The sequence below is a fragment of the Genypterus blacodes genome, unplaced genomic scaffold, assembly GCF_046128005.1.
Source record: "Genypterus blacodes isolate CSIRO-AG114 ecotype Tasmania unplaced genomic scaffold, CSIRO-AGI_Gbla_v1 ptg000015l_1, whole genome shotgun sequence".
Classification (NCBI taxonomy): domain Eukaryota; kingdom Metazoa; phylum Chordata; class Actinopteri; order Ophidiiformes; family Ophidiidae; genus Genypterus; species Genypterus blacodes.
Window position 1 is genome coordinate 5983186 of NW_027466829.1, and position 21106 is coordinate 6004291.

General features: G+C 43.7%; 1 protein-coding gene across 4 annotated transcripts in view; it reads left to right on the forward strand.

Annotated features, from left to right (window-relative positions):
• The window catches only part of cadps2 (Ca++-dependent secretion activator 2), a 55240-nt gene that overhangs the window by 23918 nt on the left and 10216 nt on the right, over positions 1 to 21106 (forward strand). For 2 of the 4 annotated variants that reach the window (XM_076170895.1, XM_076170902.1), the window contains exons 14-24: positions 3015 to 3116; positions 4704 to 4767; positions 5296 to 5419; positions 5624 to 5724; positions 8799 to 8955; positions 11600 to 11741; positions 16720 to 16875; positions 16995 to 17142; positions 18826 to 18840; positions 19057 to 19131; positions 19220 to 19303. In XM_076170895.1, the coding sequence (XP_076027010.1) occupies positions 3015 to 3116; positions 4704 to 4767; positions 5296 to 5419; positions 5624 to 5724; positions 8799 to 8955; positions 11600 to 11741; positions 16720 to 16875; positions 16995 to 17142; positions 18826 to 18840; positions 19057 to 19131; positions 19220 to 19303 (1168 nt within the window). Of the gene's footprint in view, positions 1 to 3014; positions 3117 to 4703; positions 4768 to 5295; positions 5420 to 5623; positions 5725 to 8798; positions 8956 to 11599; positions 11742 to 12631; positions 12752 to 14632; positions 14663 to 16719; positions 16876 to 16994; positions 17143 to 18825; positions 18841 to 19056; positions 19132 to 19219; positions 19304 to 21106 lie in introns of all 4 variants that reach the window. The other 2 variants (XM_076170917.1, XM_076170912.1) reach the window with 2 other exon arrangements.

The window sequence follows — 21106 nt, forward strand, 5'->3', positions numbered from 1 at the left end:
AAACATGTAAATGATGTAACTTTGGTTTATATCAGTCCTGATGTTAAACCACTCTTTAAAGTCCAAATGATTTTGATGCTGCTTGTTGCTGTTGTCATCAAAAGTATTGATCCTTTCTGACTTGATTGATGTGATCGTATGTGATGCTGACAGTCGGAGTTATTTAGGTGAGTCCAAGTGTTTCAGTCAAGCAAGAGTTAATGAAGACGACGATCCGCCGCAAACAGCCAGAGGGAGACGTGATCGTTTACACCAGAGCCACGTGTGCTGTAAACACACAGACCTGAGCCAACACACACACACACACACACACACACACACCCCCACGCCATGTCGCCGTGCATCACTACACTGCAAAACAAACTCAGCTCTTACAGAAGAGTCTGAAGGCTGCGGACCACTGGAAACTTTAATGATCTAAGATCTACAAGACAACAAAGAAAACTATTGAATTCATTTTCTTCTATTTTATTGCTTCTTCATTTGGACGTTTTTATTGTAGAACGCGTCCTCATGTTGATTTTATAACATATCACTCAGCATCACACTTCAGATCAATCCTCCTCAGGCTGAGATCTCAGATCAGAGAGAGGAGAAAAGGATCTCAAGGCAAAAAAGACAATTTGTGGATTTGTATTGTAAACCGGCTGAAACAGAGTATCTATCCCGTTGTTGTTTGGTTTTTTGGATATGAGTGGCGTTGTGTGTGTCCTGTGTGTGATTTGGGTTGCTCTGTGTTTTTACAGTGCAGCCCTGCGGGCCTCTAGAGACACGTCGGCTCTGAGACGTTCGCTTCATTTAGCAGCAACAATGTGTCTGAACCCTGACAAGCTGTCCACGGCGCTGCACGCCGCTGTGTGTGACCGAGCGTGAACGCACATCTGAGCACATTTAACAACACCTCAGCCAAGGCAACCACATCAGATTTAGGCCACTTTGATCCTCATTTGGGGCAGAAATGAATTTGAAGTTATTAAATTCATTTGAACCTTTTTCATCTCCTTTACGTTCTACAGCCCCAATATCAATCAATCAATCAATCATTCATCACAGGACTCTAGCAGGACATCAAGCCGCCTTGATCCCGCGTGAATTCCAAAAGCTCAGATATCTTCATCATCATCTTTGTCGCTCTTTGTTTCGTCTCAGTCAGAAGAGAAACCGGTAATCCATGGATTTCCTCAGTGATTGACATCGAGATCAAGTTTATTCCATTGAAGTTTTTCCAATCATACTGCGGTTGTGTTTCAGAAGTGAAGAGGCTGAAGCAGCGTTAACCCGGCTTTGTGCTCATCAAATACTCCTTTGATTTCTGGGTTTGGTAAAACATTTATTAGCTTTATTCAGATCTAATTCAGCTTCTTTTAGTGATATTTGAAACATTGCAGAGGTTGTTTTTTTGTGTGTTCATTTTAAGAAAACCTGGACAGAAATGCGGCAACGCTTTACATTCCAGGAGTGCATTGATCAAAAGGCCTTCAGCTTTATGTTTGAAATTCACCTCAGCATTAAACGGGATCAGCTGCTGCGTTGTGAGAGACAAATCCCTGCTGATGGAATGAAACACTGAACTCCGATTCACCCTGAACATCGCACTGCGGGCGGCCGCGTTCATGTTGTTGCGGTTCCCGGACAGACGCTCGTGCGTGGGCTGCGTCCTCAAAGAGTGAACCCGGAACCCTGTGCCGCTTAATCCCAAGACGGATCGCCTGAAGATGAGTTCCCTCTGTGACCTTTAGGGGGCTCTGTGAAGCGCTTTTTCATGCTTTTGGTGTCAGAAAAGGTTTAATAATCATCGTGGGTTTAGTTTCTCCACACGTTTGAATGTTTCATTGTGTGCCGCTGCTTTTCTCTTCACTTTTATTATTTAGTGAATTGTGTGTGTGTGTGTGTGTGTGTGTGTGTGTGTGTGTGGAGAGGGGGGGGGGGTTGTTGGTGGTGGAGGCATGGCGGTCAGGGGCTTTAAGCCAGCGAAGGCTTTTATAAGAACAACTCATTAACAGAAAACCTCCTCGCCGCTGCTTCCCTCCGGCGAGTGCGAGTGCCGTTTGGAGAGGCGGCTTTTCTCTTTCACCCGCAGAAAGAAGTCAAGGCTAGTCGCTCCGGGTGCTGATTGCATTTTTTTCCTCCCCTTTTTTGCCAGAGTGCCTATTCAGAAGAAGGCAAGACGGGAATGAAAGCTTTACAAACATTAATGAAGCGCTCAACTAACAGTTTTCTCTTTGTGGTGTCGGTCTCTGCTGTCTGCTGGGCTGGTGAGACGAGCCGCCCGACACACACACATCCATCTGATTGGCTGATTTAAGGTCATTTTGGATGGTTTATCGGGAAACAAACACAGTCACGATTCTCTTTAAAAAGGCACAAACACCTGAACGTTTCTTTGTATTTTAGCGGGTTAGATTTGGTCAAATATACAATTAAATAATTGCCCTTTCCGCACTCAATTATAGATCAATAAGTCAAACAGCAAAATGGTTCTGATCAGATCATTTCTGTTGATACATGTTTAGAATAATTTAGATATTTATTAATACTTGATCTGTGAGTAAACATTAAACATGTAGGATTTATTATCATAAAAATACATTATTTGTGTATTTGTTATGTTTCTTAAATATATTTTAATTTGAATTATTTATATGTTGTGAACAATATTGATTATAAATAATTAATTAATTATCACAGCATTTTTCTGAATCACCTTGAAAAAATGATCATAATTCAAACTGTTTGTGCTTTAAAACCCGGTCTAAGAATTCAGCAGTGCAGATGTAATCAGTCATCAGTGATGTCCCGAGGTCAGAGGTCAGCAGAATATGTACACATGCTGAATATGAACCCAGCGTCTGAGCGAGTCGAGCCGTGTGTTCACTGATCATAGAACAATAAGCAACAATCTACATACATGATGTTGTGTGACAGCAGCAGCAGCCGAACCTTCTACAATAATTCTTCAAGGATGCTGCTGCTGCTGCTGCTGCTGCTGATGATGATGCTGCTTGTTTTTTCAGGCCTGACGGGATGGGCGCGGTCACGCTGGACGAGAAGGAGCAGTTTGACGGCGTCAAGACTCGGCTGCTGAACCTGCTAGAGAATCAGATCACACATTTCAGGTACCAGCTGAGTGTGTGTGCTGTGTGTGTAGGGAAGAGGTGGAAGATGTTGATTGATAAGTAGTGAGCCTTTCTGTGTGTTCCTCATGTGTAGGAGAACACACAGACAGAGCCGCAGGAGAGGACAGAGAGAGGCAAAGTTTGATCTGCAGGTTTGTCCCACTCTCTCCCTGCAGCAGCTCTCAGCAGTGATCAGGGAATTTCCACTGTTAAGTTTAGAGAGTTAAGAAGTTTGACAGAATCTGATGATCTGCACTAAACGTATGGAGGCGTCCACACGAGAGATGTCTGAAGTCTAAAGACCAAGCAGCATACCTGTCAGAATGAATCCATTTAGAATCACCTCATCTCCATTATTGTTGATTTCAATCACGCGAGCAAGCAACACGTCAGTGATTTAATGATCTTCATCTCCTTCACCTCTGAACTGTAACTTCCTCTGTTAGTTGTCATTGTGTAGATGTTTGTTCTTCTCTTGGACCCTTATGGATCCATGCTCATGTGTTAAAGCCTCTAAAGCTCCTCTACATGAAGAGAGAAGTTTAGTTACAGACTAATATGTTGACCATCAAAACTCCTCCACTGACGATTTTGTCTCCATGCACTGAAAGTGAAGGACCGCAGCCATGATGCGAGACATAATCCAATGGTTAAGGGTTCAGATTTAAACCCTTTAATCTGAAGCAAACTACACAAATCCTGCTGTTGTCTGGTGTTTAGGTGTCATCCTGCTCGCCCCCCCAGGGGCCAGATGGATGGAGGGCCCCTCTCAGGGTCTAAAGGGTTTAGAGGGCCCGGGCTGAGGACCGTTAATGGCTCGGGGTCTTTCAGCCGAGTGTCACTCAAGGTCTCATTCACAACCCCACCACAATGTGTTCACGCAGAGGAACTGAATGACGGCGGCCCTCGAAACACGCCACACACACGTACATCTGCACCTGCTGCACACAGCCCGGCAAGAAAACACACCCACATACAGAGGTCAAAGGTTACGTGGTGATTTAAGAAAGAGAGGAAGATGGAGACATTTTACAGAAAAAATCCTGAAAGTTCATTTACTTCTGCCAGAGCAGCGAGATGTTTTGGGTCTAGGATCGACTGCAGGAACGTTCAGGAAATGCAGAGGAATGAGTGGCTCGGCTACGCGTAAAGACCTCACGGAGTGTCTTTGTGTTCCTGCGTCTTTGTCTTCACGACGTGTCCACTTAAATCTCTCCTCGCTGTCACTTTAATTATTCTTATTCAGAGTTTATTTATGATTTTTGCAGCAATAACGGTGTGAAAGCACAAACATCTGCCTGTCGTCCAGAAAGCGGGTGCCCGCCGTGACCGCATGGCTTTGTTTATAAAGTACCGATCACTTGTCAATTAGCAATGTGAGACCCTGGTGAAGCGGCTCGTTGCGAAATGAGCCAGAGCCTGAGGTGAGAAAACGGCGGCTTGTCTGCGTAATGAGATGAAAGGATGCAGCCATCTGTTGACGGCGCCGCTGACCGAGTCGTCGCTTCATTTTCCTGTCTGTTTTCGCACCACCGTCCTTGAGGTTGTTCTAATGGCGAATCCCCCACCCACGTTGTGTATCTGCAGGTACTGCTTCCCCTTTGGACGACCAGATGGGGCCTTGAAAGCAACGCTGTCCCTGCAAGAACGGGTACTTGAATGCATCACAGTGCTTGTGTTTACACGCACGTTTTCCAGAAAAGGCAGTAATTTAACATTCATTTAACCTAAATCTAAAGCTCTCTCTTGGTTTTTTCCTTTTTTGGAACTTGGCTTTTATTTGTCTACTAAAACGCTGCACTGTTAAATAAATCTGAAGTTGTCAGGAGGGTTCAGAGCGAGATGAGAAATATATTACAACAAAGAGTTTTGAAGAAAATAAGTAGTATAGAAGTAAAAGTATAGCAGAAAAGAAAGGAAGCACAGACGGGAAACAAATTTCACTTTATTTGTAGAATCATTGGCGTTTATTTTCAGACGGGAACAGAAAGCTCCAGGATCAGGAATATTCTACAAATGCAAGTTTTTGGATGTCAAATCAAAAGTAGATGTCAGAGTTTGAAAGCCGGAGTGAAACTTTTCTGGCAGAGTGATGAAGTTTTAAGTGTGGTGAGCTGTGATTTAGATTGAACATCCCTGACCCATGAGGATTTGGGTGATGATGCTCCTGTGTTCCCAGGTTTTGATGAAGGACATCACCACACCTGTCCCTCCAGAGGACATGAAGAAACTTGTGCAGAAGTGTCTGAACAAAGCTGCCCAGATTAACTACAATCAGCTCATGCAGTACGCGCAGATAAAAGGTTTGTATGATGACGAATCACACACCCCAACACACCCTAATACACCCTAATTACACCCTAATCACGCCCGAACACACTCTGACCATACACCAAGCACACCCTATTCACACCCATACACACCTGAATCACACCCAAACACACTCTGCCCACAGCCCAAACACACCCTGAGCACACCCTGACTCTTTGAAGCCTTTGTCTCCTCAGTGGATGCGGCGCTCCCTGCTGACCAGCGGCTGGAGGACGCTCTGAGACTTGGGGAGCTCTGCATTGAAGTCTTGCAGCAGAATGAGGAACATCACTCTGAGGTTTGTGCTCAATCTCTCCTACAGCTACCAAAAAATATCACATGACTTGACCAATGACGAGCACAGAACACAAAAGCAACGTGAACCATGAAAGACGCAACGTGGTGACCAAACATGGCCAACGACCATCCAGACTGCTGCTCTGTTGAAAATGTTCAGGAAGTTTCATAATTGGATTTGCAGACCAGCCCCTTATTGGGGGGGGGGGGGAGTAATGTGTTAGTTGGGCTCAATATTTATCAATCAAGCTATATGCTTAACTTTTTGGTTCTTCCAGATGAATTTGAGGTTTGTGATCACAAACCATCACAAAAAGAAGAAACAAACTCATCATCAAACTAAATCATTTCTGGTGGTTTTGTTTTGTTTTTTTTCATCCGTCACCAAAGCGACTTCACGGTGACAAACTGACAGCTGCTTTCTTTCTTTTTGCATTTTTTCACACGGGCAGTGGCAAACTCTGCTCGCGAGTCACTTGATCATTTCATTAACATTCTTGATCACTTTTCGCAGCACTTTCCATTTTCCTCGTTCGCATCCGCTGGCAGCGCTGGCGCCGAAGTGGCAGATGACACGGCGACTGTAGGAAAGGCTGATGAAAACATCGCCCACGCTACATATGCAGCATCCTGTAAAACTGATCAATCATAGGTGTTGAGACGTGCCATGTTGATCGGCCCTAAGTGGCAGCGCTGCGCTCTGGCATCTGTTTCTGTGCTATTAATAAGCTGCTGTGTTGCGCCGCTGCCATGGCGACGGGTCGATTCATCCTCAGAGGTTGGGCTTTGATGATCACGATAAATTAGAGGCTGAGTTTATCTGTCAGCGCCGCCATATGCTGTCATCTTAAATTTAGACCTGAACCACAATCGCACACAAGCATCTCACAAGATAATGTGCTGCCTTCTTTTCATTCTTCATGAAAAGTTCCTGCAGCAAATCCAAAGCTCAATACAAACACACACACACAGAAGCTGCAGTCACTTCCTGTCATGTGCTGCCACATACTTTTGATCCTACGTGTTAAGAAAGGTTAGAACTGTCAGGCTCAGAATTTATCAGTCATACCTTGTACATGAAGATACTTCAACTTAAAGCAGCGAGTGTGCAGTTATGCTCTTTTATAAAACCCTAAAAAGTCTGTGAATTAACATTGATGAAGTTCAGATACAAATAATCTAAAGCAACAAACCAAAGCAGGCAAACTTCAGCTGCTGACTGTCGGTGTTTGCATGAAACGATGTGAGTGAGTAAGTTTAGTGATGAAGATGAGCAGTAAACATGGAGCAGCTCTTCATCATCTCAGGGCTCGAGTGTGTTTGTCTCAAGTGTGGTTTGCTCTCTAACAGAGAAATGAGCCGGTGCAGGTTACTGCTGACATCATGTTCTACCGAGAGCATTCAGTCAAACATGAATCAGCTCAATGTGAGCTCAGCTGATGATGACAGAGCTGAGTGAAGGAACTAGAGTTACCATAGTAACTATAGGCCGTGGGCCCAATATGTCCACTACATCTCCTCTTCTGTTCTCCAGCAGCTCCTCTACTGCACAGCTCCCTTTGCTCCACTTCTTTACATGTGGACCCTCAGACGTCTCTGTACTCTTACTCTTCTTCTGCAGTTCTCGTGTTGTGCTGTTGCTTTGCCTCTAGTAGAGCTGTTCCTTCAAGAAAAGCCGCTCTTGGCTCCACACAAAGCTCCATGTTGCATCAGTGGAAACGTGGCTGTGGCTCTGCTCGCCTCCACGTTTGCGTCGTCACATGCAGCCGGGAACAAAAACGGAGAAAAGTGATGCCACTACCTAGCTAGCTAGCTTTTGAGTGTTTTGCTCTGTCACATCAGATCCTGCTAACCTGAACCTCGATGTGTAACTCCAGTAAAAGCTGTGTAGCACGTCAGAATGCAGATGCTGAGTTTGATGTTCTTCCTCTTTGTTTTGCTGCGTGCAAAGGGAGCAGAGGTGAGTTTGAGTTTGTGTGTGTGTCTCATGGTGTGTGTGGTGGTCTTGTGGATGCTTCTCTTGCCTTCTGCTGCCAGGTTTCATTTTGCGCATCGCAAAAGTTTCTCTGAGTCCTTGAAGCCTCTGAAAGACTTCATCATGATAGACAGAAGAGAGACTCGTCTTCCTCTCTGTTTGGAGTTCATCATGTAGAACAAAGTGAAACCACCAACTGTTAATTATTTCTCTTATCTGTTCTGAGCCCTCTTATAAATGGTTTGACGATACCACAGTCAACTTAATTATTATACTATTAAAAACTGCGATGGGATTACGAATCATTAAGGTCGATGTATTAATTAAAACTATTCTTCAATGACCTCGGAAAAACCACTTCTGTTTGATCTCAGAGTTTTTTGGGGCGACGTGTGGGAAGACTTTGTTCTGCTGAGAACGTTCGATAAAGACGCAAAATGTTACAATGACAAAAAAATGAATATTTACTGGTTCCAGGGTGAAAAGAAGAAGAAAAGCATCAGAATTTGACGTCCTGTTGTTCTTTTCAAGCTCATCCGCCATGTCAGAAAAGACTCCGCTCGTCTTTTCACTCGCGTGCTGATGAAAGTCTAAATAATTAGTTCTACTGCAATGGAGCGCAGAGGCATTTTCTAATTATTTTCCTTTAAACTTAAGCGTGAGCAGAAGGTCGCCACAGCACACGACAAATATGACAAAGAACAAGAATCTGTAGATACCATGAAGAGAAGCGGCGGGCTGAAGACGAAAGACAGGAAGTGGCTGAGGTGACCGTTGCTTTATTTAAAATGGTACAAAGTCAAACAGGTCAAACTTAAGAAAGTCCTACAAACAGGAAGGACAGGGACACTGCAGCAGGGACACTGCCAAGTATTCACAAATATTCACACCATACTGAAAGTCCTTGCGTGTCTCATTCCGGTGTTTGAGAACAGTGATGCGATGGATGGAATTGGCAATAATGGACAGTCTCATCTGTCCTGTGTTTGTGTCCTCGTCTGTCCTCATCTGTCTCTCATTTTGTTTGCTTGTTGTCTTTTGTTGCAGAGAGAAATCAAAGTCATCTTTTTATTCATTTGGTGTTTTGTTACCCCCCCCAGGCGTTCTCCTGGTGGCCTCACGTGATGTCTGAACACGCTGAGATCTTTCTGTCCCTGTTCCGTGTGGACATGGATTTGGCTCTGCAGGTCCAGCCTGTGGATTCATGGAACAGCTTCCCACTCTTCCAGCTCCTCAACAACTTCCTGAGGACCGACGGTGAGTCTTACCTTACTCTACTACAAAACAGATGCAGATCACATTCAACCACAAATTTATAAAGTAACTCTGACCTTTGACCCTGAACCCTCTGTATGTTGTCATGGATCTCTATCCTATAGTAACTCTGACCTTTGACCCTGAACCCTCTGTATGTTGTCATGGATCTCTATCCTATAGTAACTCTGACCTTTGACCCTGAACCCTCTGTATGTTGTCATGGATCTCTATCCTATAGTAACTCTGACCTTTGACCCTGAACCCTCTGTATGTTGTCATGGATCTCTATCCTTTGGTAACTTCCGGGTCCTTCTCTCATCAGTCTGCAGCTCGTGTGATGAAGTAGCTGAGAGGATGTTGTGTAGATTTAGGTGTATGGTTTTTATTGTTCCTGTTGGCCCTGTCAGCACGAAGGAGTGGCCTGGTCACTCAGAGCTCAGCTGTCACCTGTAAGACCAAAATCCAAAACCTTCGGACGCCTTAGGATCCAGCAACACAAAACAAATTATACATAAAAAATAAATACTACCTGTATTCATTATTAATTATTGTAAATATTATAATGGTAAGCTAAATAAATGTTAGTTAATGATTTATTGGACAAGCTTCCAATTGTAAATTTAATTTTAGTAATTGTTTGACCGGAAAAATCGGCTACAGTTTGGAATGTCTACATTTCTGTTAAATTATAATAATCATTTCATAGTATGTATTGTATTGAAGTTCTACTACAAACATGTATAGATCAATCAATACATGTAACAATATATATATAAATGAATAAATGATTCTGATCCACGGTTTGTGGAGCATATTTATGTGTTTCAAGGTCGCTGACAAACCAAAGAAAAGACTGAAAACAGCATTGTGTTGTTTGTTGGTATTTTGCTCTATATGAGTTTTTCAGCAAAAAAAATTTCATTTGACTCTTGGTGAAAACAGCTCATTGTCTCCTCGCTCTCAGCCCTCCATCGGCTCCGGGCTTTGTTGTCTCGGCGCCAGCTAAGATTTGGCGAGAAACGAGGCGTTATTTAACGTGCGTGATGCCAAAGCAGCTCACATACAGTAACAGACAGAGACAGACAGCCCAAGGGCACCGCCAGCAACAAAAAACACAAGTCTCTTTTTTTCTCTCTCATATCTTTTATTTTTCTCTAATTACCTTCCTCTATTAATGCCGTAATTATTCCAAGTGTCACAACATTAGCCGAGTGGATTTGGAGCTTAATGAGACGGAGCAGGGACGCCGAACGAGCGAAATCAGTTTTGACTGTTTGCACAAATGAGGTCTCCCTCCCTGATAATGATGTCTGAAGTGAGAAGGAAGAGATTCTTCACGTCCAAACACAATCGCTCGCTGACAGAACAAAAACCCACTGAGATGCATTTTGTGCAACGCCCAAAAAACGTTCTGACAAGTTTTAATTATTAATCAAACTAAACAGAGATCCACTTTGCCAGGAAAGGAGACGACTTTGCTATTCTTAGATCTTTACCACTAGTGGGGCAGAAAACTTTTAATTCATCTTGAGGGTGGCGTCATGTGGAATGCCATGTTGATACCTAAGTCCTCTATAAGGTGGCCCTTTTAGGCTCAGTCAGGCTCAGCTCTACGTTCTTTAACTCTAAGTTTGAAAAGTTCAGAGGAAAAGTTCATTGAGCACCAATGCCTCATTATGGGCCTCATTGTAGACATCAATGTGGGCCTCATTGTAGACCTCATTGTGGGCCTCATTGTAGACCTCATTGTGGGCCTCATTGTAGACCTCATTGTGGGCCTCATTGTAGACTTCATTGTAGACTTCATTGTAGACTTCATTGTAGGCCTCATTGTCCTCCTGTCTTCATTCCATTAACTTCATCCATTCTTCCTACTTTCCTTCCTCCTCTCCATCTCAACTTCCCTATGTTCCAGCCTGGATGTATGGCTGTAATCGGTCAGCTTCTCACCTCCTCCTGCATTATTTAGTGTAGCTGTAGATTATTTTAAATGCTCACTTGGTTGTCGTGTGTGTGGTTGCGATGGAGGCGTCGCGGTCCTCTGGAGGCTGAAAAGGCTAGTGTTAATCATGGAGGAGAGGAATTAAAACTAATGAAGCCCTCAGAGGCCGAGCTGTTCTGTTCTCACTCCTCCACCTGCTGCAGCTACCAGTCTGTTTCAGGCTTGACTGAGAAGTAGTGAGCTTGTGATAATATCCAGCACAATCCGTTTTGTAGAACTGCACAAAACAGACACACAACACAGTAGAATCATTTCAGTGTAGAACTTCAGAGGAACTTTGACTTTAGGCTGGAGAACAAACGATGTAATAGAGCTTAGGTTAAAAAATCGAGTTTATTTTTTAAATTATGTAAGTGAAATGTAAACAATTAATATGATTATCGTTTCTGTGAATGGTCGAGATGCATTGCATATTCAGAATCACACTTGGATTTTTTTTTACTTTCATTAGAACATATATATCTGAATAAATCATTCTGTCACATAATCTGGTCTAGGTTTAGTTATAATGTGGATGTAAACATACTCAGCTAAGCTCTGTGCACCACACAGGGAAACATTTCTACATTTGTCTGGGCCCTTTAGTAAAGTTTGGTCAAGTTGGTCATTTGGTGATCTTTTGTTTGGCCCCGCCCCCTGCAGTTTACCTGTGCAATGGGACGTTTCACAAGCACCTGCAGGACCTGTTTGTGCCCCTGGTGGTTCGCTACATCGACCTGATGGAGTCGTCCATCGCCCAGTCCATCCATCGTGGCTTCGAGCAGGAGACCTGGCAGTCTGTCAAGTAAGGCATCACTAATGTATCCAAAACATTTTTACTTCAGAATAATGAACCCCAGTAAACATTTTAACCAAATAGAGTCCATACATCCACCAAGGCCCAGCAGGCCTCCACATCTAACTCCATTTCTAACAACATATTAAGTAATGGATTGGTGTTTGTCTGTTTTATGAAAACCTTACAAATGTGGCTAACAGGGGTTTATAATACATGACGGCTGATTTCAGACCTTTTGTGTTAGCTTGAAACCTGAAAGTATCGACACATTGATAAGAATCAATACTGACATTGAAAAGGCTTCCATGGATATGTGTACGATACTTGCCATTACTGTGAAAATGAAGCATTTTTTTTCAGCTCTATCAAATGTATTGGACTCCATTTTATATTTGCAGTCGCTGCCTGTAACGTAAATATTTATTTGAATTTAGCATCGGTGCGATCATTAAAGTGCTCGTTAAGGTGCTCGTTCAAACCGGAGGATGTTTGTGCGTAGAATCTTCCGTCATTGTGGCGTTTTTTTTACCTTGTTTTTGTGTGTTAGCGGCGTTAGCTGAAGTGCGTTCCTCACTGCTGGGTGAATGTCAGAGAAACAATGAGAGATGAGCGAGCTGAATAAAATGCCGGCGTACAAAGCAGGCAGAGACCCAACACTGCGAGCAAGGACACGCGGTGCGCCGGCATATTCACTCATTCACACACAAACCAGGGATGAATAGAAGTGAGCAGTGACTTTTCTGTCTTTTATTGGTTTGTGCTGCAGTCAGAGCGAGCGGTTGCATGTTTCCATTCTTCCCTCATTAGTGAGATTCACTCACTCTTCTTCTCTTTTATTCTCTAACCATTCTCACTTCCTGCCGTCCATCGATCCACCACCGGCTCTGAACTCGCAGGTCTTTAACGAACAATCTAGCCAGCGTGCCTCTTCCCAAAGTCCCTGGCCTTGCCTTCACACTGCCGCACATGCCCAGTGTGTCAGTGCCGGCCTGGATGGGACCGCTCTGCGACAGCACGTATGTATCTGGTCTGGATTGAGGTCTTCACAGAGCCCGACCCGGAGGGAGCCATAAAGTTAGGCTGTGCTCATTTGGTGGGACGCATCCTCAGAGTTTGTTTGTGTAGCAAAAGGTCATTAAGACACTTAGCAAGTTAGAGTTAGAGAGAGACAGAGACAGAGAGAGAGAGACACGGAGTTAGACAGAGTGAGAGAGAGAGATAGCAACAACACGATTGTACTTATGTAACTATGACTCACAATATTAATACAAATAGCAGGACAGGGTCTTCATCTCTACAGGACAGGGCAGCATAACTATGGGCTGGCCTAACTATAAGCTTTATCAAAAAGGAAAGTTTGAAGCCTACTCCTAAATGTAGAGAGGGTGTCTGCCCCGCGGGCCCAATCTGGGAGGCTCAGCCTCCCGTTCTCCTTTTGGAGATACTAGGAATCACAAGTTCCTGTGTCACTGTGGTTTCTAGGAAATGCAAGTACAGAAATGACACAGCCGCATTAAAAGGATCCTCTTAAACTGAATCGGTTGGTCAGGTCAGAGGTCTTCAGACGAGGCTTTCAGAGGATACGTCCCACAAAATGAGACACAGCAGTGTGGATGTCTGTATTTTCATCATTCTGGTTCGTTATATGCGGATGACAAATTTGGACTTCAAACTTTAAACTTAAACTTAAAAGGTGGTGTCTCAGTGTGCATGCCGCTGTCCAGGGTCACAGTCTTGACCTTTGGACATCCAATTACCCCACACCCCCACACAGAGCAATAGTCACTACTTCCTGTTTCAGTTCTGGCTCAGGATCAGGTCTCTGGGGGTCTGGGTTCGGAGCAGACCTCTGTCCTGACTGTCCGCAGTGGCGTCCCCCGCTTTGTGTTTGACGTTTTGTCTTGCCAATCATGCTTCCTCTGCAGACTTCGATGAGTCTCCCCCTCCTCTGTTCCCTAACCAGTCACTCAAAGCTTCCCACACAAATCAACAGGACTCAGGGATTTTCTGGAAATGAGAAAACAATCAATCAATCATCATCCATCAAAAATATTCTTAAAATTCCATTCTGTGATCTGGTTTTGTGATTCGATTGAATTCAACCTTATTTATATAGAGCCAAATCACACCAAATGTTGTCTCTCGTTTCTACAGAATTCCTGAAACTAAAAGATTTGTAAATTTAAAGTTTGTGTGCGTGTGTGTGTGTGTGTGTGTGTTTGTGGCGCGACAGTGTTTCTACAATCATAAAAATCAACCCATTGATAAATCCTTTTGATAACAATCAAAGTCTTCAAACGATCAAAGTTGAAGCTGAGAAGAAAAAGAGTGAAGATATTTTTATTTCCTGGAAATCTGCTCCCATTATCGTACGATGCCAGGCAGTAACGGTTGCTAGGAGACATTTCCTCATGATTTCTAGCTAACATTTCTTAGACTAAAGCTGCTAATCATTGTCACAATGGAGACATTGTAGTTTAATAAGGCCCTGACTATCTGCAGAAAAATATCAATTATGGATTAAAACAAACATTCAGGGCGTTCTGTGTGTTGATGAACAATGAGAAACAAGCAAAGGGACAGTAAACTTGTGGCTCCACGCTTATCTGAGCTCTTTCATGAAGTCACTGTGGTTTTGAATCCCTCATGTCATCAGGCAGCAGGCAATCACAGTTAACATGTTAATGAGGTCATGCATATTCATGAGCATGTTTGGAGGTAAACACAGACAGAGAAATGGACGCGGTGAAGGTAAAGTTCACTTAGTACCACAAAAAGAGAAGAAACCCTGGAGCCAATGAAAGTGTGTGTGTGTGTGTGTGTGTGTGTGTGTGTGTGTGTGTGTGTGTGTGTGCGCACGTGATAATGATAACTCATCTACTGCATTTCCTTCGCAGCCTGCAGGGAATAAACCTGCCCGACATTTTGTAAGTTTGGACATTTTCTGTTTCTTCTTCATAAATTTACAACACGAAGAAATAAAGAAAAATTGTTTGTATTGTGTTTTTTTTATGAATGATTGAACGACCTTGTTGTATGTTTTACTCCTTTTCAGAGTGTAAGTGAAAAATGGAATAGATCTCCATGTCTAAGCCACTTCCTGTTTTGGTAGCTCGTGTCTCAACCACCATTTTTAATTGACGACCATAAATGTTCTTCACACAATCGTTTTCACTTTTTCATCACCTTGTAACTGTTGACACGCACTCTGCCTGGATCTGTGGGAGGCGACGTGGAGGCCACTGGTCCTCATACTGCGGCTGTTTGCTGTGTTTAGCTGCACATCCTGTCACTTCAGACGCTGAACCACAGCTGCACAACTAATTGCATTGAAAAAGACACTGCAATGGGAAATTACGTGGTTATGAAACGTTGAAAAGTGGATAAATGAACTAATATGTGGATGCCCTGTGTGTGCAGAGGGGAGGAGCTTAATCTCCTCCTAGACTTTGTTCAGTGTAAAATCATGTATAGATGATTAAATGTTTTACTACAACTCCGATTGGTCCAAAGAGGCACAGAAGAACCCAACACCATCTGGCTGAGGTCAGAGCCGCTCTGATAACGTTCTGTCTGATGGTTTCAGAGTGGCCAATCAGAGGCCCTTATCATGAGTTCAAGCAACCAATCAAATCCTTCTGTGAAAACAAACATGGTGACTGAGAAAAGCAGGATGTTTGGTTGAACATCTGATGGCGATAAGGCCAAACTTGCCACCTTAAAGACAAAAACAGCTGCTTGCTTATTAGACGCACGGACGTCTGTCTGTTTACTGTGAGTTTAATGTAACTAAGCTGAGGGAAAACTGATGGCTGGTGTCCATCCTCATGAAATGGTTGTGATTTAGAAAATACAAAAAATGTTTCATTTAATTTTGGAATGTGCTTTATCATCTATCAAATCAAAATACACATTTTTCCGAATTGACACAACATGGCTCAGAACTTATCAATCATCTGTCAACACAGAGATTGCTGGAGAATGAAATGTTTTTAATCAAACATATTTGTGTCCATGTGAGCGTCAGCAGGCTCCTCGCGCCCCCCCTCCTCTTCCTCACAGCATGTATCACAGTGTACTTCCACCTCGCTCGGCTCTTCATTAGCGAGCACAGACGGCTGAGTGGGATCGGCTCGTTCCCGGGGGAGGGGGGAGGAGCACGCTCAGAGAAGAGCACCGCTAATTAGACATGAGGGGGCCGCCGCTGAGCGTTTAATTGCACGGTGGACTGGGCCCAAAGCGTTTGTTCCTGAGCGCCACTTGTGACGGTAACAGTCTTTTAAAGGCCAAGTGAGGAAAGCGAGGGAGTCGGCGCTCGGTTGAACCCCTCCCCCCTCCCGTGGCTGTCATTCAGGCCGCTGTACACTTGGATGTCGACAGTGGCGGTGGCGAGCGTTGCCATGTGTTGCTGTGTAACCTGTGCGCAGGGGAGCGGGTTGGGCCAGACGTCCATCTGTCTCAGCCTGCTGGGTGCTGGAGAACCCAAACCTGCTTACATTGACAGTGGGCTCTAGGTGGCGCTATCTCAGACACCACAGGCTTCAGTCCTGATAAGAAAAACTTGATTCAAGTCAAGTCAACTTTCTACAGCCAAATATCACACACAATGTTGTGAAGGACTGAAATTTGCAAAAAATTGACATAAATGCAACGGGTTGATCTGTACAGCAACCACACCAATAATGGAAAACATATAACATACATAGTTACATACATGCAGACATACAGACATACATATTGTATTATACACCAGACCTCATGTCTCCTTTCTAACATCATATATTTGTGTTCATGTTTTTGAATTCATAACTGCTCTAAATGAAGGCCAATGGGAAACATGATTTTGTTTTAGTGATGCTAACATTGTCGTTAGCATTAGCACCACACCACACCACCATTAACAATAAGATGAGTGTTGCTCACTTGGAACAAAGGTGCGGCGTCATACACACATTTCTACGCTCACTCCTCTCTTGCTTTGCAGTAATGGATCAGCCACTTCGGAGGATTTGTTCTGGAAGCTGGACGCTCTGCAGATGTTCGTGCTGGACCTCCACTGGCCCGAGCATGAGTTTGCCAAACATCTGGAGCAGAGGCTGAAGCTGATGGCCAGCGACATGATGGAGGCCTGCGTGAAAAGGTCAGATTTGGTGTTTTGTTTTGTTTTGGACTTGTGTCAAATGTGTCGTTTGTTGTTAGCATTTCAGCCTGATTTAATGCCAAATTAACATCAACAACATCTTTGCTTTTTTCCCGCAGAACAAAATCAACATTTGATGGCAAAATGGCGAAATCAAGTAAATCGACAGACTTCCGTGTTCCTCTGTCAGTCTGCACCATGTTCAACGTGCTCATGGACGCCAAGAGGCAGTGTTCCAAACTGTGTGTGCTGGACACAGGACAGGAGGTACGCTCACACTGTGACACAAACAGGAAGTGAACCAGCAAATTGCTCAATCAATCATTTCATGGGTTGATTGTTATGATTTTAGAACAGAACCAGAATGTTCCCACTGAGAGTTTCATGCTCGTCTTTTTTCCAAAACCAATTGAAGGAATTTCCTAGAAATGGGAATCAGAACTTGGAAACAAGATGGAATCAGACAAATAACTACAGTTCAGGATTCTAGAACTTTCTGCTGAACTTCTCTGCTGTTTCTTTGCATTGGGCAGAAACAGGTGGGGTGATGGGAAACTGAAACAGAGCTTCATAGTCTGCTCACTCTGTGTTTACGACGGCCCCTGCTGGAGAGTCACAGGACACAATCTATGAATGTTTCATATTTAATCCCGATCATCAGCAGCAGCTGTGAGGCCTCCTGCTGTGACAGCAGCCACAGTCACTCTGAGCTTTGTTGTCTTGTTGTTGTCCTTCTTGCTGTTTTATTCGGACGATAAATCGCTCAAATGCAACCGACTCACCTGCAAAGCACTGAAGCAGAGGAACACTCACACCAACAGAGAAATGGATGATCATGAAGCTTCTGTGTGAGTGTGTGTGTCTGTGTGTGTGTTTGGGTGCATGTGTGTGTTTCTGTTTGTGTTTGGCAGCCTTGGCCATGCTGAGAGTTAAACCCTTGGCCACCTTGACAGAGATCTAAGCTCACTGCTCTCTTGACCTTCAGCTGTGTGTTCACACACCGAGGACACACACTCTCTGAACAACACACACCTGTAATGAAAACAGCAGCGTTAACATGTGAGAGCATCAGCGGGAGGGGCGAGGCTTCACAGTTCCAGAAGAAACGTCACAAGTCACTTCCCAAATAAGACCCAAGCTGACCGGACCTGAAATGGACCTGAGGACACTGGAGGACAGCTGGACCTGAGCTGGAAGCCTGAGGACAGTCAGACCATGGAAGTCATACCTGGACCTGACAGGCGGACTGGACCCAGACCGGGCCTGAGGATCCAAAATGACAACAGTGACATAGATGTGAAGTCAGCTGGAGGTGAAGAAGGAGAGCAGATGATGAGAGAAGGTCCAGTGAGAGTAGGAGACAAGGAAGCATGAGGTCATGATGTCATGATGTCATGATGTCACTCATCTGGGTTCTCAACCAGGTTTGGTTCTCATTTTCCTCGAGACTTCCAACCTGAAAACGTCCTGAGCCATCTTCAGCAAACATGAGACTTTGATCGTGGTTTACTGATTCTGGTCTGTTTGTGTGTCAGTTTGGCATTTAGAGGCTGAAAATCTAATCTGAGTTCAGATCAAAGCCACATGAAGCTTTGACGCTGTGAGAATCAGCTGATCACGTCTGCACACATCTGCACACTCATGTTTCTCATCTCATTGGGACCAGATTCATACGGGGATGAAGCAGGATTGTTATTATGAATGGATTCATAAATGAGCAAACATGAAGCAGCTGCTCGTCCACATCAATCAGAAACAGACTGGAGCGTTTACATGGACAATTATTGATGACTTGATTAATAATCAGATCAGATGACTACAGATTCTAGAAGTTCTTAATAAATCATAATGTTTTATTATTGATTATGACTGTGATTCATGTCTTCTCCTTTCTTCTGCTCTCCTTTGCCGTCCTTCACTCGTGTCCGGCTCATTGTGGTTTGATCCCAGACTGACAAACAGTGGGTAAGTCTTCCTCCTCCTCATCCTCCTCTTCCTCTCTGTTGTTAATGCACCCATGAGCGCAGACTTCCACATGTTGGGACAAATGTTCAGCAGCTCCTGATTCAAAATAACTTTGTGAAGTTTTATTATGACGTTTTTATTACAAACACTTCCTGCTTCCCTCCTCTGTCCTCTCTCTCTCTCTCTCTCTCTCTCTGTGCTTTGACGTATCCGCAGCAACAGTATCACTCCAAGATCGACGTTCTGATCGACGACTCGTTCAAAGAAATGATTTCCTCGCTGGTCTCCAAGGTAACGCCTGCTTCACTCTCTGTCCTTTAGTTTAGTGTCTCAGACGCTGAAGAAGTGACTCTGTGTGTGTGTGTGTGTGTGTGTGCAGTTAGCATGTGTTCTAGACGCCGTCCTGTCCAAACTGTCCCGATACGATGAAGGAACCTTCTTCTCCTCCATCCTCTCCCTCACTGTGAGTACAAGCTGAGCTGCTGCTCTTCATCCTCAAGAAACCAAGAATTAGGAGGAAACCTGATCTGACCTCAGTATCATTCTCTCCCTCCTCCTCCTCCTTCCTCCTCTTCCTCCTGTTCCTCCCTCTATGTCTTCCTCTTCCTCCCTGTGAGTTTTCACTGTAAATGGACTTTGGTTTCTGTGTTTGTGTTTGTATTTTCATTCAAACAAACAAACAACAACAGCAATAACTTGTTCCTTGTTTGTTTGTTTGTTTGTTGTTGTTTTATCATTCCTGCTGTAAACATCTGCTGTATGACATCATTGATGATCACTGTCACTGACACTGACGGCTCCAAACCAACGGGACAATCAGTGTTATGTTACACACAGATCACTGAAATACTGAATAACTTCCTACAATCGCATGTTTGGTGAACTTCCTCCAAACATTGACATAGGAATAAACCAAGTGAGGGTTTGTGTTTGATGATGCAGCAATGATTGAGAGCTGAATCCTTTTTGAGTTTTACATTTTAATCCTTTAAAGTTCTGACAGTTTTGAGATTTTTGCTTTGGATTGAAGTTATCTTATTATTTCCAATCAGCCAAACATCCGTCAAAATAATAATTAGAATACAAAGCAATAAGTCATACATTTGTTCTCCTTATAATTATAAACATGATGTGTTTAGTATTAAAGTGTCACAATCACAATGAAGCAAACAGACTATTTGCTTCATTGTGATTCCATTTATTGTGTTTCCTTTATTTCATTTGTTATAAGAAAATCAGGAATGATGAAGAATTGGTGATTGTTTGATATTTAGTTGTGAGTTTTCTCCTTCTAGCACAAAACAATTTCATTTTTGTGTGAACCAACATTCAGCTCTCAGATCATTCACCTTTTTCAGATCAATAATTTGTTTTGATTTGTTGGATCAGAATCAAGCTGAGGTGAAATAAGCAGTAAATAATAATTACTTTCCCTCAGCAGATGTGACAACACCACCCCCCGCCCCCCCCCTAATCCTCTGCCCCGCCCCCTCCTGTCCCAGCATGCACTTTGCTTCCATGCAGACTTCCTCCTCCTGCCCTGAAATTATGGTCTAACCGCCACTTTCCCTCCTTTGTGCCTTTGTGATGAGGGAACCTGAGCCGCTAAGCCTCCAGGTGTGCTGAAGGGGGCGGGGCCAGGGGCGGGGCACAGTTAGATTCTCACAGCAGAACTTTCAGCACTCAGAGCTCACACGCTACTTACACACGTGCTCATATCCAACATACACACGGTGAGAAAACACAGGAGCACGCTGGGAAAACTTCAGCCTCAAAAACACTCCGGTAAACGTGTGTGTGTTTTTCTGATGAACATAAAAAACTTGATTTATTTTACGGCAACTCATCAACTATTTTTTCTTTTTTTTAAGATTTTTTTTTTTTTTCTAAGAAATGATAAATGATTAATGATAAATTGATGGCTGCCAGTCACAAACTAATCAAACCCAGAGCTGTAAATGAGGATCAGCTGCTGGTCGCTGTAGAGACGAGGAGGACAGACAGGTGTCACTGCAAATATCAGTGACATACAGTCAATCTGATGATTTGAGTTCATTGTTTAAGCTCAGAATCTGAGAGATCCGTGCTGTGGATTGATTGAGGGGAGAAACACACACATCAGGCGTGACCCCAAACACACAGCTTTCAACGTCTTTTCTGTCATTTTGCAGGACTAAAAGCTGGTGTGAAGCTTTATTGGACTCATTATCTCAGTGTCCATATTATAATGAGTCATGTGATCGAGGCTCCGTGTTTGAACTGCAGA